This window comes from Apodemus sylvaticus, chromosome 11 (assembly GCF_947179515.1).
Source record: "Apodemus sylvaticus chromosome 11, mApoSyl1.1, whole genome shotgun sequence".
Classification (NCBI taxonomy): Eukaryota; Metazoa; Chordata; class Mammalia; order Rodentia; family Muridae; genus Apodemus; species Apodemus sylvaticus.
Window position 1 is genome coordinate 77,779,460 of NC_067482.1, and position 26,751 is coordinate 77,806,210.

A 26,751-nucleotide genomic window follows, 5' to 3' on the forward strand; every position below is an offset into this window, starting at 1 on the left:
AGTCCCAACTATGACTTCTTCCATCACATTGAGATACTAAAGCCGCCCGTCTGCCCTCCATGACAGCAGCCCTTCACAAATCCCGGCAGCTTATCTCCTCTGTCTTGCTGTAGCCATATTGCTGGATAGCTGGTGAACTCCCTGCCTCTGTCTGTGCATCACTACCCATATCACCCGCCTGTCACCACCTTCCCACACAACAGTTGTTTAACTGGCTTTAACTCCGTCTTTGCCACTCCTGAGCTTTCGAGACTCTGGGCATTGCTGAGGCCTGGGCAGTCTGAGAGTTGGTAAAAGCCTAAACCACAGTGGTTTCCAGAGTGCCTGGCCTTCTGCAATGAACTCGACACAAGCTAGCAACTGCAGTTTACTTGACACTTTTTTTTAATTTTAAAGATTTCAAAATTATGCATAGATGTGTGATCAGTGTGTGGGTATGTGCACACGAGTGTGGATTCTCATGGAGGACAGAAAAGGGCGTCTGACAGCTAGGAGCTGGACTTACAGGCAGATGTTAGCTACTCAACACGGGCTCTGGGATTCAAATTCCAGTCTGTGCCAAGAGCAGCAAGTGTCCTTAACCACAGAGGCATCTCCCCAGCACAAATTCTTTTGAAAGGAATTATGTTCATTCTTATTTATGTATACATGTGTGTGCCCATGGAAACCAAAGAAATTGTTAGATCTCTCTCTCTCTCTCTCTCTCTCTCTCTCTCTCTCTCTCTCTCTCTCCTCTCTCTCTCTCTCTCTCTCTCTCTCTCTCTCTCTCTCTCTCTCTCTCCTCTCTCTCCTCTCTCTCTCTCTCTCTCTCTCTCCTCTCTCTCTCTCTCTCTCTCTCTCTCTCTCTCTCTCTCTCTCTCTCTCTCTCTCTCTCTCTCTCGTTTTTTTGAGACAGGGTTTCTCTGTATAGCCCTTGCTGTCCTGGAACTCACTCTGTAGACCAGGCTGGCCTTGAACTCAGAAATCCGCCTGCCTCTGCCTCCAAAGTGCTGGGATTAAAGGCCCGTGCCACCTCCACCCGGCAGTTGTTGGATCTCCTAAAGCAGGAATTATAGGAAGCTGCGAGCCACACAAATGTGGGTGCTGGGAACTGATCTCAAGTCCTTTGGAAGAACATAAACTCTTCCTAACCCCTGAGCTATTTCTCCAGCCCTGTCACTTGGCACTTCTTGAACATCGTTACCAGTGACAGTGGCTGTTGTTGGGCCACTATGAAGGCACAAACATGGGAAAAGGAACAGAGACACTCACTGATCTTCCTGTCACTTGCCATCACCTGCTCATCCATGGAATCCCAGGTGACACTTTGTCCAGAAGCCACTGTTCCTTCTCCAGGAGGACATCACATCCTCCCAGGGACATGCCAGACCTTCTTTTGTTTACCTGTCAGTGTGACCTGCACTGAGTTTATGGTTCTTCTCATGCTGAACCTACATCTTCTTGTCTCTCTTCTCTAGAGAAGTCCACGTTTAACTATCCTGAAATAGTGGCTACCTCTCACCTGGGGAAACATTGCTGTCCCCAGCAGTCAGGCAATGTCCTGACCACAATGGAAACACAGAGGCCAGAGTGTACTTCTGTGACCTTGCTTTAGACAGCACGGTCCGGCTGCTTCCTCTCTGTGGTGTCCATCATCATCACCACCATCACCAAGAGCTGCCCATAGGTCTTTTACAACCTTGCTAATCATCCTGCCTGAGAACCACACCCTGGGGTCTGGAGACGAGGCTGAGAAACTGTGGACCAGAGCAGCCACGATGGGGGAGAGGTCGGGTTTGCCTTTTGGGCCTGGCCTGTTCGAGCAGCTCGTAGCAGCTCCCTGATGCTCTTCACACCTTCCACGTGCTCAGTGCAGCACTGCTGCAGATTCCATTGCTAGTCACAAACTGGGAGTGAATTTCAGCTGAGGGAATGCCTCCATCAGCTTGACCTGTAGCCAAGTTTGTGTGGCATTGTCTTCCTTAGTGACTGATGTGGGAAGGGGCCAGCGCACTGTGGGTGGGCAAGTAGCCCTGGGTTGTGTACAAAAGCAAGTTGATCCCGCTGTGGAGAGCAAGCATTCTTCTGCAGCTCTGCTCCAGGTCCTGCCCCAGCGTCCTGTTTCTTTCCCAATTTTCCTTGATGATAGACTGTAAAGTCTAAGATGAAATAAACCCTCTCCTCCCCAAGTTGCTTTTGGTTATGGTATTTATCACAAGAGAAAACAATACAGGGACAGTGCTTATTGGTAGAAGGAATATACATTTTTAAAAAGATATTAAATTTTGAGATTGATTTAAATTTTTTTCTTGAGATAGGGTCTTGTGATGTAGCTCTGGATGGCCTGGAACTCACTATGTTGACCAGGCTACACTTGAACTCAGAGATCTGACGCCCAAGTGCTGGGATTAAAGGAATGCTGAACAATTTTTAATTAAAAGCTTTTTATTATATTTTAATTAATGGGGGTGAAGCATTCTTCTCTTTCACCACGTGGATGCTGAGGATTAAACTCAGGTCTTCAGGCTTGGCAGTAAGTGGCCTACATGTTGACCTATGTCTTCAATCTTGAGGTTTTAATTTTGATATAAAGTAATCATATCATCACAAAAAGATTATTCTATATGCTCTTTTCTGTTTATGTCACTGTTTTTCTTACCTTACTGCACTTGCTATAATGTCTAAGAAAGCACTGGACATTGGCAACAGTGGTAGATGCTACTGTCTTGGCCACTGAAGGGTACACAGGTGCCTCAGAGTTTTTGTCATGTGACACACCCTGAAAGAAAGTGAAAAAGGAGCAAAGGTTTATTTTGACTCACACTTGAAGGTTTGTCTGGACTTAACTGTGGGCCTATGCTCTGATGGAATAGAGCCTCGCATCTCACAGCAGCCAGGAAAGAGGGAGGGGGACGGGGAGGGTCCTGGGCAGGGACCCTCCAGCAGGACCCATCTTCTGAAAATTCTGGGCCATGAGCAGCAGGTCAACCCTTAACACATGCACCTGTAAGGGACATTTCATACGTGAACCCTGACAGGTTTGTTCTCTAGGGTTTGTTGTTGACATTGTCAATTTTATTGTTAATAATAATGGACACACGGTCAAACTTAACTTTGTCTTGTCTCTCTGAGGTTTCTGAGATTATCTTCAGTGAAGATGTCTGAGTTGGTGGCAGAGCCTGCCTTGGTTGACAAGGTCTCCTGTGAGATGCTACACAAGTTACTGTTTTTAGTTTGGTTGTTTTGCATCTTCATTTAGAAGTGATGCCTGTCTGGTTTTCCGTTTTTCTCCGCTCAGGGTTTCTGTATTAAGTGACACCAGATTCATGAGTTGACTTGCAGATTTTCCATCTTTTCATGCATTGCAGGAGCGGGAGTGATTCCAGGCTGACCCCTTCCAACTCCAGTCAGACCCGGGCCAGTGCGAGCATCTCTGCTTCTCCCGTGCCTCCCAGGGCCAACCACTTCTAAGCACCTCTCCAGCTTCTTGTATTTCTCTAATTGTGTTTTTCTCATTCAGTAACTCTGATATCTGAATCCACTGAGGATCACCTGTGTGCCATGGGCTTCCTAAAAGCTTCATGTTTTCAAGTTCTGACATGGTGACCCCCTTTGGAGTCTCCCCTCTTCACGACCCCCGTCTTGTCCCCGATTGTGTGTGGATCTAAATGTCAACATTTGCACTGTATAGCAATGGTCATCCCGCACTGGGCTTTCTGGCACGGACAACTGATTTCAGGAAGAATCCCGTAGCCTCTTGTTCTCTACCCCATTGCTTTCTTTCCCCCTCATAATCCTCTGATTTCCATGGTAGAGCTCACTGTGACCTGCCTGCCTCTGTCTCTTCAGTGCTGGGATAAAGGTGTGTACCTCCACACCCAGCCCGACTTACTGTCTTAGGAGGGATAGAGCATCCTTTCTCTGTATCCACTACAGAAAGCCCCATGCTGGGGCTCTGCTTGTCCATTTCCATGGCTTTCTAGTGGCTCCACATGTCCAGACTGGAATTCCTGCTTTAAACAAACGGCTCCTACAAGAGTGCTACATCATTTCTGAGTGGTTAAGGCTGGGGATAGCTTTAGTCATTTTAAATTTTGCTGGATTAAAAGATCATTTAAATGAAACCGCTTTCAGTTCACTAGCCCTGCACATGTAGACTTATCTCCTCTGTGAAGATGTGAGCACCACTGTGTTATACAGTCTGTCTTGTCCGTCCATCTGTCTGTCTGTCCGTCTGTCTGTCTCTCTGTTGCCACCGTGCCCTTGGCACCCCAACCCCTGCTGACCCTGCATTGTGTCATGGCGACTCCTGTTAGGGTCAGTGTTCACGTCAGCACAGCTCACTGGCGGCCATGCTCAGACCCTTGCTCTGACCGCCCTCTCTGGCTGTGTCCACTGGGCTGGCTGCTCTTCTGTTTTTGCTGGATCGGGCATATGGATAACATGGGCTAGAGATCCTTCTCTGTGCTTACTGGTGACATTTCTGGGCTGGCGTGGGATGCCTGATCCCTAGATGACATGCCACTGTCTGCAAGGAACTTCTGAGGTGGCAGCTCGCTCTGTCGGCAAGCACGAGCATTCTCCTGTACTCTGGAAGGTCTGGGAGGGGACGAGAGTGTTCTCAGTCATGGCCCAGGCTTCTCTGGGTCACTTCCCCAGCCCTCACCTTTACATGGATTCCCAGGGTTTCTCTGTGGGGAAATGGCCGTCCAACCTCTGTACATTTTCCCAGTGGGTGCCTTCACCATTGCATGGAAGAGGTGGGAAGTCCTGCTGGAGCACTAGAAATATATAGTGCCCTGTGCTCCCAGATGGGGAAAGCTGTAACCCAGAGAGGTAAAGTCATCTTCTTGGGGATACACAGCCATATGTGAAGAAGTGGAAATCTTCCCATTTCTCTGACCTATGAGAAAGTGCATTGAGGAAGGGCTTAGAAACAAAACAAAACAAAACGAAACGAAACGAAACGAAATGAAACAACATGTGCGGAATACCCTGATGGGTGTGCTTAATGGTTCACAGAAAAGAAAAACCCCTAGGGAAGGAGGTGGGTAGAGCAGAGAGACAGCCTTCAGAGGCTCTGATCCCTTAGGGACCAGGGTCGGAGCGGCAGCCAGAGTGGGGGCAAAGGGAAGTTCACTGTTTCCGGAGCCCCCGCGAGACCGTAAGACCCCTCCAGGCTCCTCCGGGCTCTGCAGAAGCTGGAACAGCAGAGGGGGCAGCGCTGGTCATTGGTCGGGTACCATGCCATGCATTCTCTGTCAGCTGGTATTGGGTGGCGAGCAGATCTTTCTCTGAGTCATTAGGAATAAACTGTTTTGTTTACAGCCTTTCAAACATCTTTTTCCAGGTATGGTGGCACACACCCAATCCCAACACCTGAGAGGAAGAGGCAGGTGGATGATCTCTGTGAGTTCCAGGTCAGCGAAAACTACTCAGTGCGACCCTGTCTCAATAAAAATAAAGTCAAACAAACAGCTTTTGAGAATTCCTAGAAGGAAGGGGAGCCAGATGCTGCACAGAGCACAGGCTTAGCAGCTGCAGGGAACACCCTGGGTTTGACCCAGGTCAAGGCTTTATCCCCTTTGCCTCAGGCATCTGTCTAGACAGCTCTGTCTGTCTTTCCATTCTGGACAAGTGAAGGCTCTGTTGAAGGTGCTGTCTCCAGCACTGCTTCAGGGCTAACCTGGGACCAGGATGCAGTCCCTCTCCATGAAGGAAGTGAACAGAATCTGGGGCTTGGATGGAGGTACCCATGGGCGGCGCTCAGGGGCAGAGGGCCCTGGGAAGTGGTGAGCCCCCCACCCCCCCAAGCAGCAAGCTGGAGGGCAGACATGGGCCTTTCCAATATCTTGGGGGTAAGAGACAACCTGGTCATCCTGGCCTATGCTGTCAGGAGCCTTCAAGGGTCAGCAGCCGGTCCAGTTGCCTCTAGGGAGAGAGATGTGTACAGAGAAATGCCTTGGTGAGATTCGCACATCATCAGCCCTGTGTCTGGGCTGTATCAGGAGCCAGCAGCCAGAAAATGAATGTGAACTGAAAGCCTTGGGATAGGAGATGGCCCATAGGATGGGCTCGAGCTGCACTACATCCAGAGCTCTGTCCATCAGCTAAGCAGGAGCTGGGGGCATCCTCCCCACAGCCCTGGATCCCAAGCTGGAGTGTGGGCAGGAGCCTGCTGTAGGGCTGGGGCTTCGCCAGGTGCTTGGCCTGGTGTTTTTCCTTCCACGGGCTCTGGCCCCAGGCCTGGTGAGCATTATGCTGACCCATATTTCCACTGTGCAGGGTGGAAAGTAGGACACCAGTGCGGCTGGAGCCAGGGCGGTGGGAGTCAGGCGGAGGGGGAGGCCAGATGCTTCCACTCAGAGTTTCCAGGCTGGGAAGTGGCTCATAGGCAGGGAGTGCCCTTCCCTGAGCCTCCAGGCTCCTCTGGGCCAGGCAGGGGGCTGGGCAGAGCCAAGCCCAAGGAGCTGTGGAGGGCATGCATTGTGGCTCTCTGTGTGCCCCTCACTCTGCATTTTGAGGGCCTTGACAGGTCTCAGGGACAGAACAACTGGTTCTTCTGCTCTTCCCTGCTGAGTGTCCCTGCTTCCTCCCCTGAGACTTGGGGGGCAGGCACCCTTAGAGGTAGACCCCAGTGTGGCTGCCTCATAGCATCTGTGTTGAATTGGTGAACCTGAACACTGAGGATTTAGGAGATGCCCCCGAACTCAAGGCCACAGAGCAAGGTCTACAGAGACCCCACTGCATTTGTGGGTAGAGTGACGTTGGATCTTCTGACACTTGGAGTTTTATCCACATGCCTCTCTGGAAGGACTGCAAATGTTAGCAACAGGTTTTACATTTTCTGCAAAAGGAAAGGAGGGAGGGAGGGAGGGAAGAAGAAAAAGAAAAAGCTGCTCCCCCTCCTCCAAATATGGTCTTGTATGTAGCTCAGGCTCACTTTGAACTTGTGACCCTTGACTTACGCCTCCTAAATGATGGGATAATAGGAATGCCCAGCAAATAGCTGACATTTTCTCAGGAATAGCACTTAGTCTGTGGATCATTGTGGGGAGTATTGACATTTTAATAAGAATTTGGAGAAAGGAGATGCCTATTTCTTAGGTCTTCTCAAATTTCTTGTAATGATAGGTTTTAGGATTTTTTTTTTTTAAGAATAAAAGTTTGCACCTTCTTGGTTAAGTTCACTCTTAAGCATATTATTCTTTTTGATGTAAACAAGTTTACATCAAAACTTGGCTCTTCTGCTGTCCATTGCTGCTATACAAAAATACAACTGAATTTTTTTTTATTCGATATATTTTTTATTTACATTTCAAATGATTTCCCCTTTTCTGGTCCTTGACTCCACGAAAGTCACATAAGCCCCCTTCCCTCCTCCTGTTCTCCCACCCACCCCTTCCCACTTCCCTGTTTCTGGTTTTGCCTATACTGCTACACTGAGTCTTTCCAGAACCAGGGGCCACTCCTCCAATCTTCTTGTACCTCATTTGATATGTGGATTATGTTTTGGGTATTCCAGTTTTCCAGGCTAATAACCACTTATTAGTGAGTGCATACCATGATTGATCTTTTAAGACTGTGTTACCTCACTTAGTATGATGTTCTCCAGCTCCATCCGTTTGTCTAAGAATTTCATGAATTCATTGTTTCTAATGGCTGAATAGTACTCGACTGTGTATATATACTGCATTTTTTGCATCCATTCTTCTGTTGAAGGATACCTGGGTTCTTTCCAGCTTCTGGCTATTATAAATAGGGCTGCTATGAACATAGTGGAGCTTATATCCTTATTACATGCTGGGGAATCCTCTGGGTATATGCCCAGGAGTGATATAGCAGGATCTTTCGGAAGTGACGTGCCCAGTTTTCTGAGGAACCGCCAGACTGATTTCCAGAGTGGTTGTACCAATTTGCATCCCCACCAGCAGTGGAGGAGTGTTCCTCTTTCTCCATATCCTGGCCAACACCTGCTGTCTCCTGAGTTTTTAATCTTAGCTATTCTGACTGGTGTAAGGTGAAATCTCAGGGTTGTTTTGATTTGCATTTCCCTGATGACTAATGAAGTTGAGCATTTTTAAAGATGTTTCCCCGCCATCCAAAGTTCTTCAGGTGAGAATTCTTTGTTCAACTCTGTACCCCATTTTTTAATAGGGTTATTTGGTTTTCTGGGGTCTAACTTCTTGAGTTCTTTGTATATTGGATATTAGCCCTCTATCTGATGTAGGGTTGGTGAAGATCTTTTCCCAATTTGTTGGTTGCCGATTTGTCCTTTTGATGGTGTCCTTTGCTTTACAGAAACTTTGTAATTTTATGAGGTCCCATTTGTCAATTCTTGATCTTAGAGCATACACTATTGGTGTTCTGTTCAGGAACTTTTCTCCTGTACCGATGTCCTCAAGGATCTTCCCCAGTTTCTATTCTATTAGCTTCAGAGTGTCTGGCTTTATGTGGAGGTCCTTTTTCCATTTGGAGTTGAGCTTAGTACAAGTCGACAAGGATGGATCAATTCGCATTCTTCTACATGCTGACCTCCAGTACAACTGAATTTTTAATATCAACTTTGTATTTGCAACCTTGCTAAACTTACTGGTTTAGTATTTATGGTTTTGTAGAATGCAGATGACATCCAACCAACACAGCAATAACAACTACTTCCTCCTGTGGCCTATGAACTTCCTAGTTTCCGGCTTTGGGCCTGCCTTACAGCTTAAGTCATGAGGTCCCCCATTCGGAGCTGACCTTAAGTCCGATGGGAAAGCAGTAGGTTATGGTCACATCAGTAGTGCCGCCACTGCACTGGCGGGTGCTTCTCACCTGCCGTGTTGGTATCTGACCACACAAGGAGCATAGCTGATCAGGACCTTGGTGAGAGTTCACCCCAGAGGCCTTCACAGCACTGCCTGTCACAATGGAAGGGAGGTTGTAAGGAGGGAGCTTTCAGCTTAGTCTCAGATTTATTTCATGTCCTGTGATTGAATTGTCTGGTGTCTCCAGCAAAGGGGTCTTATCATCTAGTTCTGGTACACACCCAAGAGCAGTGGATGTCTTTAAGGTTTGCGGGCCCCCGATCAACGGTTCAGAGAGGCAACTGATGCCTAAAACTGAAATGTTATCTAAAATGCTCATGACTCCCATGCTTGCCCTTTCTATTCATGCAAGATGTCTAAATGAATACACCTTCATTACTACCTTTATGGTTCTTACAAATCTGCAAGACACTCAAGGGTTACCATGATGTAACCGACAATATTACAGAGCGGGGCAGGATCTCTGAAGCGCTGTCCATGCCAAATAAGAATCATTCAGCCTCAAGCAGCTAAGTGGGGACTTAAAAGGAACTGTTAATACCATCCAGTACAACATGGAAAGATATCAATCACTTCTATCAATCCTTTTTGTCAATTGAGCAATATTGGGTGTGGAGGCATGGGTAGGCGACACTATCCGTTCCTCCGTAGTTCACAGACATTTTACATGAGCCATCCAGCCTCCCCATCCTCGAGTACCGCAGTTGCTGAGGGTCTGTCATACATTTTCCTACCCTGATGATCTTAGAAAGGCTGCTTGAGTTGCCAGCTCAGCTCAGGTCAAATGACCCTGGGTCAGCCTGCCGTGCCGGGCGCTGCAGTTGAAAACCCAGTCCTGAGAGGCTCTGGGGCAGCACCGTGGATCCTACCTTTCTATTGGCCACATATGAGTTCTGCAAAGGCCCCAGCGTGGGCAACCAGTCTCCACCAGCAGAGTATTTTGCATCATATACTCTGCGGGGATAGCTGCCCACACCTATGTTAAGCTTAATCCCTTTTCATCTGTATTGAGTTCTTACATGTATGTATCGTGTGAATAAACGTGTTCTGTCCTTCCGTTTCGTTTTCCCATCATGCTGCTGACTTTCTCATTGTCTCATTTTCGTTCTCTGGGTACCTCAGGCAGTCGCTGTAGAGTTTCAGTGTGGCCAGTTCATCTGTAGGTCTTTTAATTGACAGTTTCTATTTTCTCCACCTGAAGTGTACAATGCTTTCCTGGTTTTGGTAAGCATTGTGATTTGTTTTGTTGTTGTTGTTAAATCGGAAATTCGAGTCTAACAGTGCCAGGGTCCTGATGATCCGCTTCTCCCCAAGGTCGGCCATTTTTGTCATTGATCTCTGTTCCAGCTCATTTGTCATAGGCTGTTTCTGGGCCAGAGACCAGCTGGACACGCAGACTTGTCTGCTCAGGCCTTTTCAGAGCCTGCGCCTTTCTCGGTCTGTAGGGTAAAAAGTCTGAGCTCACTTCCGGGACTTGAAATCCCACCAGTCCCCACCCTGGAAATCTCCACCCTGGAAAACTCCACCCCCAAGAAACCCTATATAAACCCTACCTCTCCATCCGTTCTTTGCTGCTTCTCACTGAGCAGAGGCAACCACCCTTCTGTGTTCTCCCCAATAAATCTCTTGTGTGAGGTTTGTCGTGCAGTGTGACCGTGTGGTATTCCTTGGCTCCTGACCGCTAAGATACCATTCCCCCTCAGAGCTGCTTATAGTATCACTCTTTAAACTTTCCTCACAGACGCGGTTCCCCGCGAATAACTTAATAGTTCATGCCTGAGCTTCCAAAAGAGGAAAGAGAATGATGGATGGGAACGGGGAGAAGAAGGCCTCACTCCTTTAAAGCTCTTGGGAGTAGCAGCTGGAATGGCCGGGTAGGCAGCCAATTCCTGCTGCTGTGACTAAAGAGCCTGACACAGAGCAGGCGAGTTTATTTTGGCTCCTGCTGTCACAGCAGAGCAGTTGATAATGGTGGGGAAGGCGCGGCAGAAGTGCTTCTTTAGAGTCGAGGGTGCAGTGGAGGCACCTCATCCAATGGACAGGAGAGCCCCAGATCATAACCTTCAAGGCCTGCCCTTAGCAACCCACCTCAGGGAGAGGCCGCAAACCCCAAATGTTCCACGACCTCTTACACAGCACCCAAGTGTTCGAACACAGAGCCTCTGGAAGGAATTTTACACTCAAATCGTAACAGGCTCGCAACAATTCTAGCAGAACAATGAGCAGCCATCTGTCTCTATGAACATCTGCAATCACAGCCTTGCTGAGATCTCCGAGTACAGATCACAGAGTCTTTGTGGCCACTTAGCTCTTGTAGGTTGTGTGCAAACTACACCAAGAATACACACATCCTTGCCTGCTGGCGGAGAATGGACAGCTGCTCATATGGAAAGCAACTGCGGTTCACGTTTGAGCCTCTCCTAGGAGTTCATACCTTCAATGGACTTCACTGTTCCAGCCAGTTACACCAGCCAGACTCTCCAGCAGAACTGCTACCCCGGCTGGAGCCAGCTTCCTGCCCACTCTCTGCACCCCAGGGCCTCCTGCTTTGCGTCTTTTGCTGCTATTTCTTTGTTCACGTGGCTTTGACCGATTGTCCCTTCGTTTTCAATCTAAACAATTCCCTTTAGTCTTTCTCTTGGAGTAGCATTCCTAACGAGAATTCTGGTTTGGGCTATTGAGGAATGACGGCCTTTTCTAGAGACATTGGCTTTTTAATTGTCAATGTTGTTCCTTTGTTCAGCGTTCCCCCCCCCCCCCCCACTACCGCTGTACATGGTTCCTGGTGAGGGTGAAGTGTTAAATCTAACAGGAACCCTTGCCTCTGATGGGTTGGCTCTCTCTTGCTAATATGGGACTCTGGCTCATGAGTGCTTAGCAGTAACTATGACGGTCTTTTTGTGTGTTCCATACCTAGAATCAGTTGAGCTTCTTGGGTGTATATATTACCTTTTGTCATCTGTTTTGGAAAGTTTCAGCTGTTATTTTTTTTCTTCACATACTTTTTCTCTTGTGAATGAAAATTCCTGAAAAGAAACCATGTCTGGCTCTGAACAAGAAATCTTCTGGAAGTAGGCTGTGTCTGCAGAGACTGATGGGCCAACTGGAATCTCAGTGCTGTGGAGAGGTTGGGATTTGGTAGGCGCAGAGGCTCATTACTTTGTCTTGGGCTAGCGTTAGCGTTCTGTAACAGCCATGCCTTGCCACACTCTGTTTCTGACCTAATTAATACCCTATGATAATAAGAACCTCTTAGAAGCTGTTGACCTAGAACTGACATCTTGTGATAATTAATGAAAGTCTCTTAGAAGCTTTAACTTAGCAGGACACTGGTGTCCATGGAGAACTTGACAATGCCATCAGATGCCATCTTGAGCCTATATATGATACAGTTGTCCCATCTTGTTGAACCTACTTCTCTGGTTCACCCCACCAATGTCTTTTTTTTTTTTAAAGTGTTTTTGAGACACGGTTTCTCTGTGTAGCCCTGGCAGTCCTGGAACTCACTCTGTAGACCAGGCTGACCTCGAACTCAGAAATCCTCCTGCCTCTACCTCCCGAGTGCTGGGATTAAAGGTGTGTACCATTGCTGCCTGGCCCCACCAATGTCTTTTAAAGTTACCTTGATACAAGATTATTTTTGTTCTGTAAAAGTATAAAAACTCCATGAAACTACTCCCACATTGGAACATGGAATTTGGGTAACCTAAATCTGTGTTTCTGGGGCCATGGGCATTCAAATGGCTCCAGAATAAACTGTTTGCTGTTCTGTTGAGACAAGAGCTGTGGTTTCTACACAGACACTCTGCATCAACCCTTTTCCCCTTGGGATTTCAGTTGCGCAATTGTTTGTGTTTGATGGTTGGTTCCCTGCAAGTCTCTAATGTTTGTTTAGTTTCCATTATCCTGTTTTCTTTCCCAGACTGGGTAATCTCAACTGACCTATTCCTTTTATGGGCTTCTAATTCTGTCTTCCCAAATCTCCTGTGAAGCTCCTGTAATGAAAAGCATGGTTCAGTTTTTACACCTTTCAACTCCCAGGCTTATGTTGTCCTGTAATTGCTACCATTCTCTCGGGAATCACTTGTTGGTGAGGTCACACTCTCACACTTGATCAGACACAGCTTCCTCTGCAGGATGCAGCCAGTTTGTGGCAGGATCCTGTTACCTACTCCAGGCGGACCTGTAGCTTGTGATGGAGAAGAGCCTGGCTTGGAATTTGTGCTAATCCTTCTCCTGCCTCCCAGTGCTGGGATTGGATGTGTGAGCTGCCATGCCTGGCTCTTAGCATGGCTCCGAGCATGCCCGTGACTGGTAAACTCTTTACCTAGTGTCTCCAAGGCCTGTGCTTCCTCAGGGAGTTTCTGTAGCTGCCTTTTTACTCTCTGTGTATGAGCCGTGCTTCTCTCTGCTCTTGCGTGTTTTGTACATTGTTGTTGGGATCTGAACAGTTTAGAGAGTATAATTTGACAGCTCTGGAAATTAGATCCTTCCCCTCCTCAGGGGTTGCTGTTTGTTGAGGTTTCTTTAGTAACTTTTCCGACTTACGTTTGAAATATTTGTGTGCTTTGCCATGCATGGTCATAAAACCTTTTCCTGGTTAATTCAGCGGTCAGTGGATTATGGGACTGAGGATGCCTGGGAGTCTGTTCATCTTCCAGCTGTGGGGCTCTCTGTGTGTTGGGACAGGATAGAAACTCTCAGCCAGGCACTTACTAAGGGCATTAGGCCCCACTTCCTGCTTGCAAAGAGCCTCAAGGTCAGTCAGAGGTGAACCAGGGCCTTGTCAGGCCTCGCCTGAGCACTGGCATTCCCTGAGCTCCTGGAGTGTGTGGCTCTCTAGGCTCTTAGGAATACGTTCCCTGTGTACTTCCTACCTCTGAGCTTTTCATTCTAGGTATTTTGGCCTCAGTCTTTTAGCCATCCCTTGGACAACAGCCTTAATCATTACCTGTAGTTATTTCCAACACAAACCTCTTGGGAAGGGCTCAGAATCAAGTCATCTAAAGACAGCTTCTCACGTGGGGTCCTCTAGGGAGCTACCAGAGAGCAGACATAAAGACGAATGATTGAGGAGGCTCCAGCCCATGCTGTCCCAGGCCTCAGCTTCCAGACTATAGTTTCAGCATCAGTGGAGGGAAAGTTTGGATCTGAGGTAGTTAAAGGTTTGCCACCTTCCCTAATTGTTTGATAAAATAACTTCCCATTTACTGTTGCAAGCCTTTGGCTAATTTCCAGAGTATCCTCCCCCCCAACCCCACCAAAAAAAAAAAAACCCAACCCTGTTCAGACATTTCTTCCTTTTTTAAATTTTGTGAAAGACTCTCACTATGTAGTCTTGGCAAGCCTGGAGCTAGGTATGTAGAACAGGCTGACCTAGAACTCACAGAGACCCATTTGCCTCGGTCTACTAAGGTCAAGTCCAAAGTAAACACCAGTTTCCCAAACTCTGAAAAGTCAGTCCAGATATCCAGAAATGAGTTCAGCATGGACTGGCACTTAGATCAAAGCCAGCATTCCTCAGGAGCTTGTAAAACTGATTCCCGTCTACCCAAAGGAGTCATTTCCCTCACCTTTGGCAGAAGGGACATAGGACTCCTTGTGGCACCTTGCTGCATACCCAAAGCATACACTGCCTTCCAGGCTCCCTGGGTATCACAGGTCCGAGGCTCACATTTCAAAGTCCATGCTGGCAGCCCTTCTTCTCCCCTGAATGCCCTCCAGCGCATAGGCCTCCCTCCCCCAGCTACTCATCTTCCTTATAACCCCGCTATTTCTCACTATGTTCCTCCCTCCTCTCTCTCTCTCTCTCTCTCTCTCTCTCTCTCTCTCTCTCTCTCTCTCTCTCTCATACACACACACACACACACACACACACATACAACCTACAACAAAAGCTGTCCAATTATCTTTGTCAGTGTCCTTGTTGCTTTGATGGAGAGAGCTCTCAGGAGTTCTTACTCCCCCATTTTTGCTGAGGTCCTGGCATCTTACGTTGGATATGAAGAGACACTACAGCAAGTGCTTCTAGAGATGGCCAGGCATTTTATTTTCTACTGTGGAGGATCTCACGAGGAGAATTTTGTGGAATGGTCCTCTCTTTTCACTGTCACATGGGTTTAGGGATAGAAAGTAAGTCACTAGGCCTTAGCAGTCATTTCAATGCCCAAATTCACATTCAAAGGAGGCCAGCTGTTGCACCGTAAAAGGGGACAGTCTACGTTAGGGCCACACAGCACTGGCTGGTCTTCTCCTGTTCTGTCGCATGTCAGGCATGGCCTGGTCTCCTATACATACCTTGTATAGACATGCTGTGTTGACTTGGGAGGACGCATGTTCAGAGGGGTTGCATAGCTGCAGTGCTAACACCCTTGCATGGAGAGCAGCTGCAAGCGGCCCTACTCACGTGCATTCAGAGGCTAAGGCATGTGGACGGGGTGGGGCCTTAGGTGCTGCTGATTCCTGCTCTCACTTTCTTCCTAGGTGTTTTCTAAGAAAGCAAACCACACAAAGGTGAACCCAGGACTTGCTCACTGGATATAGTTCAGGCCCTGAGTCAGAGGTGCTGTTTGAAATCTCACCCAGAATAGTGACATGGGAGACAGGAACGGTGGGAGGGAGAACAGGAGGGAGGAGGGCATGAGTGCCCCGTGGGACAAGTTCCTGAGCTGGTTGGGCCAGCAGCCAACTCTGCAGCCCGGCTAACTGCATAGCTCTAGAAGTTGTGTTACACATGCCTCTGTGAGCAGGAAACATCCTGTAGCAAAGCTCCGGCTGCTCACAGGGCTATGATGGCTTCCCCTCTCTCAGGAGACGGGAAGTCAAGCCATGGAATGGGCTGAAAGGCTAGTGTTGGGTGAGCAGACGCTCCTCTGGGCTGCGCTGGCTGCAGAGCTGTCCCTGAGACTTAAGGCCAGCTTGGAAGAGCTCTCTTTAGGGAGAGCCAGTGCAAAGGCCCAGGGAAGGTTCAGTACCTGGTAGAAAAGGGGACGGGGCGGGGGCGGGGGGCTCATGAGAGAGCCAGTCTGGTGGCCCTATTCTGCGAATACTGCCCAAGGGTAGACACAGCCTCTAGAGAGCATTTGTATAGAGAGCATGCATCACGGAGCCAGGCTGGAGCCGGTGAGCAGCTGAGCCCGAGTCGGTGGGAGCTGACTTGTATGGTATCTGAGGGTGAGTTTTTAATTCAGAGCCGGGCGCCTGGCATGGAGGCCTGCCTGAAGGCTGTGTGCGCTGCAGGAGACGGCCATTCTGTGGGTGGGGAGCCCAGGCCTGAGTCAGCAGAGGAGGCTTGGGGCATGTCTCTGCCCAGGTCAGGCCTAAGGGCCTGTGCCACACCTAAGGAGGGGTTCTTTCAGGCCCTGAAAGAACCATTGTTACACCGTGGCAAAGTCCTCCCCATGTCCCATCATGTCCCTAAACATTCTCAGGGATTTTCCTTTTTAGGGGACCCTAAAGGAATGTCTTGCCTGGCTGTTCTCCTGCCCAGCCCTCCTCGGGCAGCCCTAGCTTGGCAACTCTGCTTGGAAGTGACTGGATTTGGCTTGTTCTCATTGCCAAACCAGTAGGTACCCAAGTCACAAAGACTTCATGGGCTTGAGGCCGAGAGAGAAGCATCCTACTGCCCTGGGCCGGGGCTGTTGACTACTTCCTTGTGTGGAATGGAGTGAGCCAGAGGGTCTCCGCTGGGCATAGGGCCAGAGCTGGACTGAAGTTGCCCACGGAGACTACTGGCTGGGCAGGAATCGTTTAGTATCCTCTTCTTAGGAGCCTAAGCTCTGGTAGGTGGAGACTGGTCTGGCTAGCTCTAGGTACAGATCTGTGACTGCTCTAAGGACCCCCTTCCTCACATAGCACAATCAGCACTGGCCCCTGCATCCCCTCTCCGTAAACACCATGAGTGTCCTGGTCCTCCCAGTCCATCTCCGGCAACGTTATGAGCATGCTGGTCCCCGTGGTTCTGGAACTCTTGTCGGATGCGAAGAACCTGGATCCTATGACAAGCATGGTCCATAGCTAGTCCCAGAACACAGGCAAGTTAGGGGGAAAGAGGCCTCTGAATGAAAGGCTGGCCTTTCTGCACAGCAATAAAGATCCTTCAGGGTCTACAAGGTCAAGTCCATCTCATAAGAGCATCTGTCAATGCCTGTTGTATGTCGAGGGAACAGTGGGATTTTCCAAGCTGCTTTTATCTGAAAAGGGGAAGAAAACCCTTGGTCTAATGTCTCCTCCGGCTTACTTGTCTTCACGGCTTCCTTCTGCACCAGCTGGATGAGCTGATATAGCGGTCCAGCTTCTCTCTGGCCAGACAGGGTGAGAATATGTACCGCTGACAAGCCATGCCGCTGACAAGCCATGCCGCTGACAAGCCATGCCAATGCTACTCAACGTGTGATCTACAGATCCTCAGCTTAAGCTACTGAGCAACCTCTGTTGGCACTGCTAGCTTGCTTAAGTGTGGTGCTCATGGATAGCTAGAACCCACCCAGCCTGAAGCTTTCACTGGCGGCCTGAGACGTTCTGGGGCTGTCTGTCTGTCGTTGATCTCTAGGCCTGGTGCCTGGAAGCTGTGTGCACAGTTGCTGCTCTGTGGCTGCCTTATTTATTTGAAATGAGGGTGAAGTCACTTGCTTTGTTTGCATTCGAGCCTCTAAAATTCTATTTATTCTCTCCCACTGTCTGTCTGACAGTAAAACGTTAACTTGTTCCAAAACCCAGAATGTGTCTTGGAACAGCTCTCTGGATATTTTGGTATGTGGGGGACCCGGCGGAGGCTGAGTCTCCGCTCGTCTTTCTGCTTGGTTCCTAGGCGTCCACGGTAGTTTTGAAAGTATTTCCCCCGACACTGAGCTGCAGGAAACATCAGGATCTACTACCCAGTCCATAGGAAGAACGGTGGCCTGGAGGCTGGGAGGAGTTTGAACTCCTCTTGAGCTGATTTCCTTTGGCTGGCCAAGTGGGTCCTTACAGTTAGTTGTATAGCTCAGACCCCTGTGAGAAAGAGGTGTCTGGCTGGCTGGAACCCAGAGCCCGAAAGCCTATTACAGCCGAGCTGGTAGACCTGGGGCTCCTCAGCACCCCAGCATATACACATACACACTTGTCAAGTGGAGAATGTGGGCCTCATCCCAGCCACATCTGTAGCGAAATTCAGACAGGGCACCAGTGTGGTCTCTGCCCCAGACGCCTATCTCTGAACACAGAGCCCCTTGCTGCGCCACCCAGAGACAGCTTGTTAGAGGAGGGAGGAGGGCGGGGAGAGAGGGAAGGGAGAGGGAAAGACAAAGAAAGGGGTGCGGCAGGGCAGCACTTAGCCTGAGGGGGCGGAGAGTGAGCTCAGCCTGGAGCAGGTCACAGCAGTCAGAACTTGGGAGAAGGTTGAGAGGAGCAGCCCCTGCAGCTGAAAGGCCTCTTGCTTCCTTGTGTCAAGACCCTCCTGGCACTTTCTGGGACCAGGCACTGAGGCAGAACACAGGAAGAGCAGGGGCCTATCTGCTGGCCAGAGGCACTAACCTTGGGCATAAACAGGATCTCGGAGCTCTGGGACCAGTCCTGCAGCCGGCAGCCCAGCAGCCTGCCCTTGACGCTCTTACCAGGTGAGTGCGGTGTTCACATCTCAAGAGGGCCTGGGGCTCCTGGACCAGAACTCCAGAACACTCCAGGGACTACCCTGGGGGCTGGGCATGACCTCAACTTTGCTAATCTAGTCACATGCACAGTGTATAAGACAGGCACACTTCACAGTGATGGAGACACAACGTAGAGCGGCCAGGAGGAGTGTGGCACCTGTGTCCTGTCCCCAGCAGAGATTGTTGTAAGCCCATTCAGATTTTTTTGTCCACTGGGCTATGATCCTGAGGGCTGTGGTCCACAAGTTACACCAAAGTTATTGTAGACAGGAAGTGACACTGGCCACGTACCCTGCAACCTGGTGCCTTTCTTTTCCCTGGATGGCACCTGGGAAACTCTCGCAGGAGCTTCTGGGGACCAAGCTGTGTGTTTGCAGGCATCTCACCAGTGTGGGAGTTCATTCTGTTCTCTTGTGGGGCTCGGTGGGCAGGGGCCCCTGGACTAACGGCGCCGAAACTTCTCTCCCTCTGCCATAGGTGATGGAAACCGTGAGTCTTTCCCTGGGCAGAGCTCTTTGGGTCTTCCTCCTGGCCATGCTAGGCTCCACCACAGGCCAGCCGCTGGGGGGAGAATCTGTCTGTACAGCCCGGCCTCTGGCTAGATACAGCATCACTTTCATTGGCAAGTGGAGCCAGACTGCATTTCCCAAGCAGTATCCTCTGTTCCGGCCCCCTGCACAGTGGTCCTCTCTGCTGGGTAAGGGCACCTTTTTCCTTCTGCCTCATCTGGGAGGCTACAGTCATTCTCATCTAAGAAACTTCCAACACAAAAGACACTTGCTAAATACCCAGTGTCCTAGAGGGCACAGTGGCTGCAGGAAGGTTGGGGACGCCAGTCACCCCACCCAGGTGTCTTAGTAACATAAGTGTAAAGGATGTTGCAGTCTCTCTGTGTCAGGAGTGGATGTGGCTCCATTCAGCCAGGGAGCTGATATTTGGGGGGTGGGGGAAGGGACTCGTGTCCCCCGGGGGCAGCTACGTGGGATTGAAGTCTGTAGTCCTGCTGAGTACTCATGCAGTGATGCCTTTGCACAGGGGCAGCTCACAGCTCTGACTACAGCATGTGGCGGAAGAATGAGTACGTGAGCAATGGGCTGAGGGAGTTTGCCGAGCGCGGTGAGGCCTGGGCACTGATGAAAGAGATCGAAGCGGCAGGAGAGACGCTTCAGAGTGTACACGCGGTGTTCTCGGCTCCCGCTGTCCCCAGCGGGACTGGGCAGACTTCCACAGAGCTAGAGGTGCACCCTAGGCACTCGCTGGTAAGTCGTGGCGAGCCTGGGAGAGGGTATGCCCTGATTGCTGCAGCTGCTAAGTTTTCTGGTCCCATCCAGGTGTCCTTTGTGGTACGCATTGTCCCCAGCCCCGACTGGTTTGTGGGCGTCGACAGTCTAAACCTGTGCGAGGGAGGTCGCTGGAAGGAGCAGGTGGTCCTCGAGCTTTACCCACACGATGCAGGGACCGACAGTGGCTTCACTTTCTCCTCCCCCAACTTTGCAACCATCCCACAAGACACAGTGACTGAGGTAAGTGGTCTGCAGCCCTTTCTCCTCTGCATAGACAGTTCCTGCCTCTGAGGTGGGGCCAGGGGTGGGGGGTTGGTGGGTGGGGACAAAGAAGGTGGCCTGGTTGGGAGGATGTTGTTCACTCTAAAGGACAAGACAAAGGCTGTGGCATGCCCCAGGAGGACCTCTGGGTACTCCAGCCTGCGGATGCTCTTTAGAGCATAGTCTAGCTTCAGGTTAACAGTGGACGGCCTGGGATCTGGCAATCCTGTAGAGAGAACAAGGGGCCTTTCACAGACCTTCCTTTCCAGAGAGGAGGCATGTGTAGGCTCGCCTGGTGCTTAAGCAGGAGTTCTATAGACAAGTGTCTCAGCCTCTGGGAGACAAGAGGAATTCCTCAGCCTGGGGGGAGGCCACGTGGGCACCTGCAGCTATGCCGGGCTTGAGTCACTCAGATGAGACCCAAGTCGGGAGTCTTTGCTGGCACTGGACTGCTGGGTGCTGGGTACTGACTGAGAAGGCCAAACATGCACCGTGGGCTTCCCAAGCCCCTGTGCCAGCCCCAGCTCTCCTTTCCCCTCATTCAGATAACAGCCTCATCGCCCAGCCACCCAGCAAACTCATTCTACTACCCACGCCTTAAGTCCTTGCCTCCCATTGCCAAAGTGACCTTCGTGCGGCTGCGGCAGAGTCCCAGAGCTTTCGCCCCACCTTCCCTGGACCTGGCCAGCAGAGGCAATGAAATCGTTGATAGCCTCTCAGGTAACTTCCATGTTTCCCACCTGTAACCCCGGGGTGGACAGGCTAGCCCAAGGAGGATGTTAGCACAGGCTGGGGAAGTGTGCTGGATTTCTTCTGTCACTACCTCATGTCTACTACTGTCTGAACTGGGGAAAGAAGCCAAGCTGAGATTGTGCCCCGGATCCTATGGGCTGTGTGTCATCTAAGGCTGCACACTTAGTCCTAAAGCCCACCCTGTACAAGGGACAGTGTGTTAGTTCCCTCTGTACCAGCCCTTGTCTTTAACATAGTCAAGTCTACAGAATTTCTCAGGCCTCTAAAGTCACAGGAAACTTGGACTTGAGTAATTTCAAAGGGGAATTCTCATCACTTTTTAAGAGATAGTACTAGCCGGGCGGTGGTGGCGCATGCCTTTAATCCCAGCACTTGGGAGGCAGAGGCAAGCAGATTTCTGAGTTCGAGGCCAGCCTGGTCTACAAAGTGAGTTCCAGGACAGCTAGGGCTATACAGAGAAACCCTGTCTTGAAAAAACAAAACAAAACAAAACAAAAAAAAGAGATGGTACTAATTTTTTTTAAAGGTTTGGGATTTGGTGGATTCAAATACTATAGAAAAACTTAGATAATATCTGCAGTTGAAACACCATGAACAAGGGGAAAAGACCCCAGATATAGGTAAGAGGCACCAGTGACCTGCACGCCACAGCCGATGGAGGCAGATGTGTAAATTCATGGAGTTAGGTCCCAATTACGCCCCCACTGGCCAAGCAGAGGAAACATCTGGTGGAAACATCACACTCATGACATTCCCATGGGGCCTTGGCCCTGCCTGGCCATGGTCAGTACAAGTCCACACCACAGCCAGTCCAGAGTTCTTTTCTCCCATTTGAGAGTCTGTTACTAGGCACCTTGGGCGTTCGTCTCTCAGGGGCATCGTCTGGAGCTGAGGAAGCTGAGTGCTGAGGATGGAATCAGTTTCCTGATGCCCAGCAGCCCTTGTGTGAGGCGCAGAGAATGAACGGATCATTTGAGGCTGTTTCCCCAGTCCTTAATACTGGAAGGTAGAGCTTGCCTCCCATTGGTTGGCGGGACCCAGATGGTCAAGGACAGACAGCCACACCTCATTTTCTTAAGGAGCTAGAATCAACCAAGACCCACCAAGTTTCAGAGTCATGTCTACTACTGGCAGAACTGAAGGAAGCTCAGTGGTCAGCCTATTTTCCTGGCCGCTGAGGAGGCTCTCAGCCTTGACTCACTGGCAAGGTCAGGGTCAGGCAGGAGGATGGGCCTGCTGGGCTGTGCGGCACAGGCATCTGATGTGTGCCTCGCCCACCCGCGTTCCAGATGGACAGTCCTGTAAACACTGGGCAGTGACATCACCTGGGCAGCCATGGTGCAGTCTTGTGGGAAGAGCCACTTGCCGGCAGGCCACTGGAGAGGTGCCATTTGCCTCACCTTGGGCCACCTAGTCAGGGCTGGGGCAGTAGCATGGTGGACCGTATCTCCAGTGACAGGGATCTCTCCGGAATCCTACCCATAGTATCACTGGACAGCACAGGAGCCAGTTGAGCTCTTCCATACCCAGTCCCTCCGAGGCACACAACGTGGTGCATTGCAAGGTGATCCCTGCCCCGAAGAGCTGTTGCCTATGATTGGGGTTTCCCACATCTGCCTGATGTATTCTCCCTCGTTCCCACATGTCCTCACGACTGTTGGTGGAGTAGGGCAGAACACCTGGGATGTCCCACATGAGTTTTTCTTGCTACCCTTGGTTCCCCGAGAGCAGAGGCCAGGGACCTCGCCCGTGGTGAGCACTATCTGAGAAGCTCCCACAAGACCCATGCCTGCAGCTTGCTCGCTCTTGATCACACACAGAGTATCCTAGATCTGCTTCTCGCAGGGAGATGCCGAGTCCATGAGCCCCACTTGGGACTCTCTCCCTGTAGACCAGGGCTACCCAAGTATTTACAGCTCAAGCCACGCCTCAGCCGCTACTGCTACATCATTGTTGGGAAGCTGGGAACAGCTTAGGCCTCTACTAACTCTATCTAAAAGATAGGCTCTCAGGTGTCTCATCTAGGCTGGCTGCCTGCAACCCTCACTCTTGGGCAAGGCTCTGGGCAAAGACCGGGTCTGTTCATCTTTCTAAAATGATGGTCTTTGTGGGCTCTGAACCACCCTTTCTTCTGTGGAGAGGGCTATTTCAGGAGCGGCCTACCGCATCTCCCAGAATGTTTTAGGTACTGTATCTGGCATCTCCGACCTCTTTATATTTCTTTCTGAATTCTTCCAACATCTGAGTTGCCTCAGGAGGATCCATGCATTGATTATATCAGCACAGTGCAGGACTCATAAAAAAAAATGGACTCCTTCCCTGGGAGCTGCTATCCTAGCTGCTGCTAGCTCTACACTGTCCTTCTGTGACTCCAGTGATTGCTCTCCCCTGGCTGGCTGGATGGATGGATGGTTTAGCATGTGTTGAATATAGGGACATTTACTTTTTTATCTAGAAAATGGAAATCATCAGGTCATTTAACTATAACTCCAAACTGATCATTTTAAGACTTGTGAATATTATGGAAACAGAGGAGACACAATCCAAAGGAACGCCATTGAAAATGTTTGAACATCAATGGGGGACCCACCATCCAAAGCATTTCCTGGCATTTGTAGGACTTCAGTAATGCCAGTTATGAAGGTCACTGTGGCCTGAGAGCAACCTCCCCTCAGAGAGGTCCCCATAGTTGCAGTGCCTCCTCCACAGCTGGTAAAATCCCAGGGCTCATGTTGCCACAAGTCCCCCTGAAGCTCATGTCTCAGAAGGAACAGTTCCAGCCAGGCATCTGGCTGTTACCTGAGTCTATCAGAGATGCCTCTCATGGGTCTTGCTCTGTGTTCCTGAGAAAAGCAAGTGTTTCTCTCAGACTTTGGAGCAGGGTTGTTTCCTCGGATGAACGCACATGAGGGCTGGTCCCTTCTGCCCTCCCCAAGTGTCTTACAGAGGACTCACATTGGGTCTCACCTGTGCTTTATCCAGCTCCAGAGACGCCGCTGGACTGCGAGGTTTCCCTGTGGTCATCCTGGGGACTGTGTGGAGGGCCATGCGGAAAGTTGGGAGTGAAGAGCAGAACTCGCTATGTCCGTGTCCAGCCTGCTAACAATGGGACTCCCTGCCCTGAGCTCGAAGAAGAAGCCGACTGTGCCCCAGATAACTGTGTCTAAACCCAGACTCCAGTGGCCGACCCTTAGGATCCCTCAAGCCTCGGACTCAGATCTAGGCCACAGGATGTTTCCAGGAGGCCCATGCAGGCAGGGATAGGAGCACGGGCAGGGCTGCACCATTTCCCACCAATCCTGGGCTGACAGGAGGTCTTGACACAGAGGCCCTCAGTGGCAGGTAAGACACAAACTGCCTCTCCCACTGCGTGACTCCTGAAGCTCGTGGGTTTAATCTACATAAACGCCCTTGTAATTTATTACTGTGGTGGGAGGGAGGCTGCCTTTGTTATGGTGAGCAGGCATGCCAGGAACAGGGGGAGGATGCTCTAAGCCTGTGAGCCCCACAACCACACTGCTGTCAGATACCTCAGACCTGCTGCCACCGCACTTGCTCCTGGAGGCCAAGGAGTCAACCTTCACACCGCTCTTGCGCTCACACAGGGGTGACCACAGGAGGAGCAAATGAAGAGGGGCAGTTTTGGAAACTTGTCCCTTGGGTGTCGCTGATCCCTTTGCATTTGAATAAAGGTTCCTGAAAAATGTCAGAGGGTGTCCTCCCACTGTCCCTGGACACCCTGGAGTGGAGGCACTCGTGGGTATGTACAAGTAGGGGTCATAATCATAGGAACCTGCAGTGATGTCATGGCACATTCACAGTGATGTCACAGCACATTCACAGGAACCTACAGCAACGTCATGACACATTCACAGTGATGTCACAGTACACTCACAGTGATGTCATGTCACATTCTTAGGAACCTGAAGTGATGTCACGGCACATTCACAGGAACTTGCAGTGATGTCATGACACATTCCCAGTGATGTCACAGCACATTCACAGGCACCTGCAGCGCTGCCATGGCTGCAGAGTGGGTGCTGAGGAGGCACCCTCGTGGAACCTGTGCTGAGGATTCAGGCACCACAGACAGAGCAGTGCTCACTCATTCTAGACTCTACCACACAAAGACAGCAATCATGGTGGTACGTTCAGAGCAGCACCCAGTCAGTCATGACTACAGGGGTTCTTGCTCTGTTCTTGCCCATTGAGAAACATCTCTGATGGCTATGAATGGATGGGTGCTTCTTGGGAACCTTAGCTAGGCACCCTAACCTTAAATATCCCCTCAGCATCAGCTTTCTGTCTTTGTGTCCAAACATCAGAGACAACCAACTTATAGAAAGGAAAGGTCTGTTTTGTCTGTTTTGAACGTTTCTGTGCATGGTCCTGCAAACCTACTGTTTAGGGCCCAAGATGAGATAGAACATCATGGTAAGGAAGGCACAGGAGACCAAAGCCACTTGCCTCATGGCTGGCATGAAAAAGGAAAGGAGGTCTTTTCACCTCCTTCATGGATGCTTCCCAATGACGTAAGGGCTCCCGAGAGGCCCTGTTTCTCACAGTCCCACTCGGGGGAACTGATCCCAGAACATGGAATGTAGACATCCCAGATGTAAACTGCAGCAGCCTCGAGGCCTCACTTTGATCTGCCAGGGCCTTGCTCATGTGTCAGGACTGCCCAGTCCTCCTCCTACCCCAGTAGATTCCGAAGTCACCCTAGCATCTTACCCTAGGCTAGGCGGCACTCCGAGAATATCCTCCTAGCTGTTCCATCAGCTTGTATGTGAAGCACTTGTCCTTCTTGCTCCAAGGGGACCCTGGTGGACTACTCTTTGGACTGGCTGAGACCTTCACCTCAGATGGTTCCAGAGTCAGGTGCCCGGCCCACTTCCCACCTCTAGGTACCTTATTGTCATTAACAATTCTCGAACATAAACCAAGATCACAGGGCCAGCAGTCTAGAGGTTGTCATGGAGATCTGAGAAACCTTGGTTTGAAGTGTTCTATGAGCATTTAGGAGGTAAGACACGAGGACTGCCATGAGTTTGAGGATCGTCTGGGCTGCATAGTGGGTTAGAGTAAGACCTTGTCTGAAATAAAAATACAGACAGACAGACAGAAACAAAGGGAGGGAGGGAGAAAGAGAAAGAGAAAGAAAGAAAGAAAGAAAGAAAGAAAGAAAGAAAGAAAGAAAGAAAGAAAGAAAGAAAGAAAGAAAGAAAGAAAGAAAGAAAGACAAGGTGTTTTTCTAAAGTTCCGTGGAGGGTAACTCCAGAAGAACTTTGGAGCAAGGAATGTAAGACTGCCTGGAGGTTTTAATTTGTCTCCAGTAACATGTGGTCACCAGCCCAAGACACACATAGAACACTAGTCCTCGTGCCATCGAGGGTGGCATTGGCAAACCATAAGCTCAGACCCAGGAGACACTAGGGATGGAGTGATCAGTCCCAGGATTTCAGCAGGGTGTGTCGCACCAGGAGCTCAGAACTGAAAAGATCAGAGAAGGGCCGTTGTGGTCTGTTTAAACCCGAGCAGACAGGCTCAGTGCTCCCACCCAGTGATGACGATTATGAGACCATACTCACAAAGCCACAAGCTGCTGTGGAGTCTTCCAAATCTGTGAGAACGCCGAGTGTGGCAGAGACCCTGCTAGACGCCACATCTGCCTCCCTTCCCTTATTGGACACGTTGCTGGGTGGAGCCACAAGAAAGCTCTGAAAAGAGGGTAGCGAGTGGGAAGGCAGGAGTGGGAAGGCAGGAGTGGGAAGGCAGGAGTGGGAAGGCAGGAGTGGGAAGGCAGGAGTGGGAAGGCAGGAGTGGGCAGACCCCAGGCCCACCTAGGAAGGTCAATGGGAATTCTGTGGAAGCAGATCAACAGACACACACTGACCCGTCTGTTGGCAAGACAACATAAATAATAAGATCAGTGTTTGGCCTGCCTTCCTGAGATTTCTGAATAATTCCGGTCAGCCTATGGAAAGAAAGGGATGAAGGTCCTGGAGAGGCTCTGTGACCCTGTCATGCCCTGAA

The 26,751-nt window shown here is 50.2% G+C and overlaps 1 protein-coding gene across 1 annotated transcript; it reads left to right on the top strand.

Annotated features, from left to right (window-relative positions):
* The first annotated feature begins 18,097 nt into the window (after positions 1–18,097).
* Positions 18,098–24,427, top strand: LOC127695996 (spondin-2). Its single transcript, XM_052198405.1, has 6 exons — positions 18,098–18,388; positions 18,899–19,118; positions 19,457–19,680; positions 19,753–19,944; positions 20,511–20,685; positions 23,701–24,427. The coding sequence occupies exons 2-6, from the start codon at positions 18,902–18,904 to the stop codon at positions 23,883–23,885; spliced, it is 993 nt and encodes a 330-aa protein (XP_052054365.1). The 5' UTR covers positions 18,098–18,388; positions 18,899–18,901; the 3' UTR covers positions 23,886–24,427.
* Positions 24,428–26,751: the final 2,324 nt, after the last annotated feature.